The sequence below is a fragment of the Leptonychotes weddellii genome, chromosome 15 (assembly GCF_054177405.1).
Source record: "Leptonychotes weddellii isolate Sample4059 chromosome 15, ASM5417740v2, whole genome shotgun sequence".
NCBI classification, from domain to species: Eukaryota; Metazoa; Chordata; class Mammalia; order Carnivora; family Phocidae; genus Leptonychotes; species Leptonychotes weddellii.
Window position 1 is genome coordinate 14,689,531 of NC_138383.1, and position 8,388 is coordinate 14,697,918.

At 35.2% G+C, this 8,388-nt stretch overlaps 1 protein-coding gene across 1 annotated transcript in view; it reads left to right on the plus strand.

The window, feature by feature from the left end:
• The first annotated feature begins 511 nt into the window (after positions 1–511).
• Positions 512–8,388, plus strand: part of LOC145717451 (uncharacterized) — a 12,472-nt gene continuing 4,595 nt past the window's right edge. The window contains exons 1-6 of the mRNA XM_081805957.1: positions 512–551; positions 1,249–1,353; positions 4,150–4,203; positions 5,354–5,458; positions 5,978–6,031; positions 6,934–7,038. Of these exons, the coding sequence (XP_081662083.1) occupies positions 512–551; positions 1,249–1,353; positions 4,150–4,203; positions 5,354–5,458; positions 5,978–6,031; positions 6,934–7,038 (463 nt within the window). The remainder of the gene's footprint in view (positions 552–1,248; positions 1,354–4,149; positions 4,204–5,353; positions 5,459–5,977; positions 6,032–6,933; positions 7,039–8,388) is intronic.

Here is an 8,388-nt window from a genome sequence, read left to right on the forward strand (position 1 = left end):
AAAAAAAAAATTTAACGTAAAAGTCTTCCACGTTATAGAGCCGCGTTATTCTGAGTCAAGATTAGACCATGTGGTGAAGTGTCCTCTTGGCTCTGGCTCGGGCCTCCATGGGTGCAGATGATGCCATATATGCTCAGTAGGTGTGCACCAGTAAGAGTACCCCAGAGACATCCTCAGCCGCCCACCAAGAAGCTCAGGAAAGTGAGACAGCACTTGCACTTGCCTGCAGCCCTAGATTCACTAGTGGGTGGAAGATGAATTCCATGTGGTTCAGGATCCCCTTCATGTTCCCATCCAGGTGCTTGTTTCCTTCCTCTCTCCTTCCTCCTCTTTCCCCCTTCTTTTCATTTCTAAATTGTTTTTTTCTTTTTCAGCTATATTGGGTCACTTTTTATTGGTTCCTGTTTCCTGCAGATACTTTCTAGCTTGTTTTCCATTGCTTTAAATATAGTAAGCATAATAGTTTTATAATTTGTGCCTGATAATTTCTAAATCTGAAGTTTTTGTGAGCATGTTGCTGCTGCTTATTATTTCTGCTTATTCTCTCTCTGGTAATTTGTTTCATTCTGTGTTTGATTGTGAGCTATTTTCCCTGGACAATTATTGAAAGAACCCTTTGAGGCTAAGGATGGAAGCACATTCCTAAGGAATACTTGCTTCTGCTGGGCATTTGGACAGAATCACCCACACTCCATGAGGCCATCATTACAGTTCAAATCCAGATGGAACAAATACCATTCAAGCAGAAGCAATAACAGTGTTCTGCTCACCTCCCTAGGTTCCTGCTTTTCATTAGATTTTGCAGTAGTAATTCCTTACTCTCTTATCAGCTTTTCAGTACTTTTGAGGAGATGCTTTTTACATTTTATCCAAGATTTCAGTTTCCAGCAGGAAGGTTGGTCTGAATAACTAGGCCTCCACATAAATGGAAACAGAACTTGATTACAGATTTTTGTCAGGAAGGAGTTGAAACATCTAATCTGGGAGTTCAGAAAAAAAAAAAAACCCTCAGTGTCAACCATATTTTGATTTTACCCTTTGGTGTAAATGATTCAAAAATTGCCCAATCACCTGGAAGATTTCTATTCTAAGTTTGACATCCTTATTGACCCCTTTGATATATATGAATGGACTTTATTGAGTCTTGGTCTTTCTCATGAGGCTGATAATCATAATGCATTATATATAATATCAATGGTCACATTTTGGAGCCAATAAGTTTTTCTCATATTCTTTTCCTTTTCACAGGAGAGATTATTGATGTCAATAAAGCAGATGCTCCTTTGCAAAATATGGGGATGAGCCTTTCAGAAAAGGAAATTAATGATCTGAAACAAGATCTACCAGTTGATGGTGAGTGTTTAAGATATATTTGAATTGGTTAGTATGGGCTTCTATAAAAGAATCTCTGAAAACTTAGTTGGCATTAAGAAGATGGAAACATTAAAGATAACTCAGACTGTAAGTACACATGTTTTGCTCCTTGACATTTTCAGCAACTTTATTTCTGCTTGGAGTATGGCCAGGGCCACTATTAGACCTGGACAGAATTAGAGAATTAGTGCTGTGAGGGAATGGGAATACATAAAATAGAAGAAACTTTAACACAGGAAAATGTTTTAAAAATTATAGAGCATAGCCCAAAGTGGGAAATTATTTTTAAATTTTTTAAAGCAAGCTCTAGTTCCAGTGTGGGCCTTGATCTCACCACCCTGAGATCAAGAGTCACATGCTCTACCAACTGAGTCAGCCAGGCGCCACAACGTGGTAAATTATTAAAATAGCATTTCTTTTCCCACCCCACCATCTTCAAAGACATTTAAAAAGGCAGAATAAAGAAGGAATGTGAAGTGTAGGCCCTATTTCCTACACCAAATGAACAGGACCAAATCTTCTAGATACCCTGGAAGGGAAAAGGATCATTAAGCACTCAGGCCTGAATGTGTGGAATGCCTGAATGCCCAGCATTACATCCCCACATTCCTGAGCCAGACTCCATGGTCCAAGGGCTGTCCAAAAGTTCTAATATTCTGAATGGGGGCTAAAGGAATTCTCAAACTAAATAAGCAAAAGTTAAATATTAGTCTGAGAACATAACAGAAGTATCTGTCTGGAACATTACCTGACTATCTTATAATCTTAGTTGAAACAATACTTGCTCATCCTATTAAGGTGCATTTAATTCCATCATTATGTAAGGTAGACAGTGTTCCCTCAAGTATATTTTTGTTAATCTATTTAATTTATTCTCTAGTTTTTACCACTGTTAGTGTACCAGAAAGAATATGTAAGTGATCTTCATTGTCTTATTTTTTTGCTTGCCATGTATCCATTAAGAAAAGTGAGACTAGATGTGGAACCCCAGTTTTCATAACAGAAAATTATTTTTTATGTATCTAGGGTTGATGGAATTTTTAAAATATTGCTAAAATAAGCAGGATTATGGGGGAAATATAATTATTATTTGGGACTATCTTTTAGTATTGCCATTGATTTCTGCTCATTTTAAAATAATAATTTAAAATCAACCAAGACAATGAAAAACATTGTTGATAAAAAAGTATACATGAAATAAAAGGGACATGTTGAATGATTCATCCTTTTTTCTTTAAATCAGAGTTAGAATTTTTAAATTACTGCTTATTGGCGATCTGGTCACCTGGGGAGTTATCATCAGGATTGAGCTTAAAATGAAGTTTTCTGAAAGATTAAGGCTCAAGCGTAGAGCCCTAGTTATATCACTGGGGACAGATAGACCTTGAACTTCCCATTTAGGGCAAAGCTTTTCTCAAAATGTGTCTGTCAGGATGGAGATGTGAATTTACTGGAGAGGGCAAGATTTAGTGGAAATGTGACCCAAGGAAGCATATACTCAAATAGTGAGTTTTACACCTAGTAGGTGTTATCATCTTTGTTTCTGAGAATTTCCAGCGGCCCCATAAAACTGACACATATTTTCACGCTTTCCTGACCTAGCTAGCTGGTTTTACTATAGAAATAACTTTTGGAATGTCCTGCCTCAACAGATCCAGAAGAAAAAGAAGAAAGATTCTAGTTAGTCTAGTTTTAGCAATCATGTAAATAACTTATGTATATTTTTCCTGTTCTCTGTTCTAATACTTGTTATATGTATACCTATAAGTGTTAATGGCTTCTACTATAAGTCACTACATACTTCTAATACTTCAGTAAGTATTTGTTATCTAGGACCTTCATTTGTAAATTTTTCTTGGTATAGGGGTTTTTACACACTACATACTGTAATTTATCACTTAAAATTTGACAAAAATCAGGAATTTTTCAACTTACCAACAGTGACAATTTTTCACAAAATATGTATCCCCAAAATCATCTATTTGTGAGATAATTCTGTACTTTAATATGTTTCTACATTAAGTCTCTATTTTTTTTAAGATTTTATTTATTTATTTGACAGAGAGAGATAGCGAGAGAGGGAACACAAGCAGGAGGAGTGGGAGAGGGGGAAGCAGGCTTCCCACTGAGCAGGGACCTAGGACCCTGGGATCATGACCTGAACCGAAGGCAGACACTTAATGACTGAGCCACCCACGCGCCCCTACATTAAGTCTCTTTAAATATTAATTTTTATAAAATTCAGTTGAGTATCTACAACACAAATTATGCAAATCATTAGAGTTGGGAAATTAACCTCAAAATGAATATTTTACTCAAGTAAATCATAAATCATGTAAATCAAGAGTAAACTGGTCTGCCCAAGTCAGTGGACATGAAAGCAAAATAGTAATTAGGATGTCAGTAAAGAAAAAAAATACTTTTCACAAATCCAATTGAAACAGTGGTGAATAATAGGTTCTGACTTAAAATTTTGTTTTCTTTGGACTGATCAGAATCATATTTGGTTCTCCAATATCGAAAGCTAAAAATAAGTACCTATTAAAACAGTGACTTTTGAATCTCACACTTTAGAATTTGTTTTGCTGTTTCAATGGATCAAAGCAGTTGTTAAAACAGGCACTTTTATAATAAGTAGAGTGATTATTTTCCTTGTAGTTGTGCTCATTGGGGAAGGGGTAAGATAAAATTCAGTAGCCAGTGAATGCTACTGTGTTTCCAGTTTGCATTTCCAAGTGAATGTCATGTATGTATTTGATTTACATTTTCTTATAGTTCATGGGAAGGTTGAAATGAAAAAGCATATGGATGGAATAAAACTTTTTACAGGTAAATAAGAGATTACCATTTTTGTGCTTGAAAATGTTTTACTGGGGGTGCCTGGGTGGCTCAGTCTGTTAAGCGTCTGCCTTCAGCTCAGGTCATGATCCTAGGGTTCTGGGATAGAGCCCCATGTCTGGCTGGGAGCCTGCTTCTCCCTCTCCCTCTGCTTGTGCCCTCTCTTGCTATCTCTCTCTCTCCTTCTCAAATAAATAAATAAAATCTTTAAAAAAAGAAAGAAAATGTTTTACTGAGAGGGATGTGTGATCAAAAATAGTTTGTGGAGGAGGGTTAAAATGCCACAAAGCTCTCTTACTGTAAGTTGCCTTTTTCTTGATTCAGCTTTCACTTAGTTGATGTAAACCTTTGACTGTTTTCCAGAGTTCTGACAAAGTTGATTCTGACAGTTTTTTGTTTGTTCGTTTAGTGTTTCAGTGGAGGGAGAGTTCCATGGAGCAACCTGCTCAGCTACTTTTGCTGACATCATTCAATCTCTCTATAAGAGAGTACTTTTAAATAGATCTAGAGGATACAGTGCTAAGTGAAATAAGTCAGTCAGAAAAAGACAAATACCATTTGATTTCACTTGTATGTGGAATTTAAGAAACAAAACAAATGAACAAAGAAAAAAAAGACACAAACCAGAAAAACAGACTCCTACCTATAGAGAACCAACAGATGGTTGCCAAAAGGAAGCGGAGGGCAATGGGTGAAAGAGGTGAAGGGGATTAAGAGTACACTTGTTATGATGAGCACTGAGTAATGTATAGAGCTGTTGAATCATTATATTGTACATTGCATAATTATTTACAATTATATCATAAAGAGAAAGTCATTCAAATCACAAGATAATAAATACAATAAATGATAGCTGAATATATAAATTTTCCATCTGTTACCTTAATTTGCTCGCCAATTGTAAAATAAATTTGTTCTCTGCAGGGCAGACTTGTTCCCAGAAATAAGAGACCCCCCTTTTGTAAATATTAAGGGATTATATTCTATTTTGTGATTTCCCCATAATTCTGTGTAGTTAGACATGTTTCATTTTCCCCTTACATTTCCTCAAATAGGGGGAGATGCATTATAGCAAGAATGAATTTTTTACCATTTCACGAAATGATTATTCTCAGACATTAATGTTCTTGTATTTTCAAAGGAAAAAAGGTTCATGTCAGTGACCTGGAGAAAGTTCTGGGAAGCATGCGGATCGAGCTCACAGATGAGGAACTTAAAAAACTATGGGAAACTCTGCCAATTGATGGTGAGCTACATAGAAGCCACAGAGACTTTCTAGGGAACTTGGTTTTGTGGCCTGTGCGAACAATTTAAAATTTTTACCTGTTTAGGCCCTTCTGAAAATTACTGAAAATGATTATTAGGAAAAGGTGTTGTCATTTAGGTTGAGTCTGCAATTTACCAAACGTGTCAGCCATAGCATTGCCATCAGAATATCAGGTAATTCATCAGCCTAAATCCCAAGAAAAAATGGAAGGAAACTGCAGAAGGCTAGTAAGAGAAATAAAAGGGGTAGTCAGAGGAAAAAGGAAGTTGAGTGATGTTTCACCATAATAGGGTTTCCCTCAGCTGTCAATCTCCTAGTTACCAAAAAATATATATATTTGTCACACTGAGACAGTTTTCCTTTCTGTAACTTCTTTTTAAATTTAATAATGAGATAGAATACATTCCTCACTCAATTATAAATAGTTGTCTTATTGAAGTTATTAAGTGAATATTCATACCATTTCCCTTCTGACATGAATTGTTCCTTTTCCTATAGCTGCTGGAAACGTATTTCAGAGCAGAATGTTGGATAATGTGAAATCCATTAAAGGTAAGTTAAAAGCCTGACAAGAAAGGCAGAAACATGTGAAATCTTCAAGATTCACATTTATCATTTAGATTTCAAGTCCTGTCTAGCTTCGTACGTATAGATTATTTAGTTACTCTCATCATCATAATATTTTATACTGTAATGTCTCAATACATCTTTCTAGAGAATTCATACTCATAACCCCCAAAATTAATCATACACAGCAAATTGTAAAGAAAAGGATTACCAAATTTTCAGGGAGTTAAGGAGAGCTTATTATGTAGGAAGATTGTCAAACCCATAGAAACAAGAAGTAGATTAGTGGTTGCCAGGGACTGTGTAGAGAGGGACTACTTAGTTTTTTTGGGCTTTCCTTTGGGGATGAGGAAAATGTTTTGGAACTAGAAGTGATAGTTGTACAACATCATGAATACGTACCAAATGCCACTGAAGTGTTTACTTTAAAATGATTAATTTTATGTGAATTTCACCCCCAAAAAAGTGCTAAGATTCTACTTGTTTTTAAAGTTATCTTATGATCTTCACTCTGTTATGATATAATATCAATAAATTAATTAATGAGGTCCCTAGCATCAAAACTCATTCCTATTCTCTCTAATATTGGTTATAATCAAATCTCTTAGCCTATCCCTTCATAACCTACTTATAGTACAGACTTCCACTCAAGGTTTAAAGGAAGAATTACTAATTCTGATTTTTCTAATGATTATTTAATGCTCTTAGACATGTTAAATGGGAGTTCATACAGAAAAGTAATAATCACATAAGTACATTTTCTCCTTTGTCTTTATTATGGTAATGGCAAAGTATATATATATTCAGGTAATAATTCACATGCAAAAAAATATTTTTAATATTTTAAACTCATTTTTTTCATGTTTCATTCCTGTATGTTTCCTAAGGAGGAAAGGTTAAGGTGAATAACCTGGACACTGTCCTGGAAAACCTGGGAATCAAGCTCACACAAAAGGAACTTGAAGGTGTAACAGAAAATCTGCCACTTACTGGTTAGTGTTTCAAGTACTACTATATCTTAGAGGAGAGTTTTTGTACTTGTACAGGAAAATATCTACCATTAGTTTTACCTGGTATCAAAATAGCATTTTTCCAGAAGCTTAGAGAAAAAACTAGTCTTAGTGTGAGTGCAAATTCTTTCCTTCGTTTCTATAAGCCCCATATCATTAACCTCTTTTCTTTTGGATTATAAACACCACACACAGAACTATTATAATTACTTTCTGACCCAGTAATGAATTTACGGGGAGCAAAATGAACTTTATAGGTTAGGGAATAGAAAGAAAGAGAGAAAAGAAATGACTAATTGCCCTATTATTAGTATCTCTCAAATAGTTGTGTCCTAAGTCCATTAATCATTTTAAAATTTATAATTCTCAGTGGAAAGTATTATCCACACTCATATTTCCAACTGTCATTACATGCTGAAAACTTCTAGGTGTTTATCTGCAGCCCAAATTCCTCCCCAAACATGGTTGGGTGAAACCAGATTCAGATTCCTGTTGGATTCTACCTACCAAATTCATTCTTGCTCAGCAAAGCCTCAGATCTTATATCTTAATTCACTATATTTAAAAATATCTACCAAAAACCGTCTCCTAATTATACATACCCTCTCTCAGCTGGGGGCACCATCATGTTTCTTAGTAAAACAAGTTTAAAAATTGGCATCATTTTTCACTCCACATTTTTTCTTAGTGCCGCATCTCATTGGATACCAAGTCCTACCAATCAGGACTACTATTTCATAGATCTATGATCTGACCCTTGCTTTCCTTTTAGCTTTATCTTGTATTATTTCCTGCCTCCACATTGCCCTCCAACACTGAAGCATCTGAACCATAGTATTGGATATAGGCATGGTTCAAGGTTTTTATACAGGGTGCTCCCCAGCCTGTTGCAAAGCAGTGGCTATAAATGGATGAATTTTAGCAGGAGGGTCTCCTGATTTTATTGTCTGCTCTATGTCAACCCAACTCCTCTACTATAGTGAGTTTATTTGTCCTTCTCACCCCAGAGACTGAGTTGTTCTAAAGCAGAAATTATGTTAAATTTATACTTAAACACATTTTAGTTTTTTTAGTGCCTCATCTGGTACCTGAAATTTAGTAGACAACTTCATAAAATTTTCTTCAACCAATAAATGTAGGGATCTTATTTATTATTTAATGCTTATACCATAGCATCTAATTTGATATCTAACTGTCCTTTTCTACACACTCCCCAACTCTTACAACAAAAATACTTAGGCATATTTCACCAGGCCAATTCTTTTTTTTTTTTTTTCTTGGTCAAATTTTTTTTTTTTTATGCTTATGTTAATCCCCATACATTACATCATT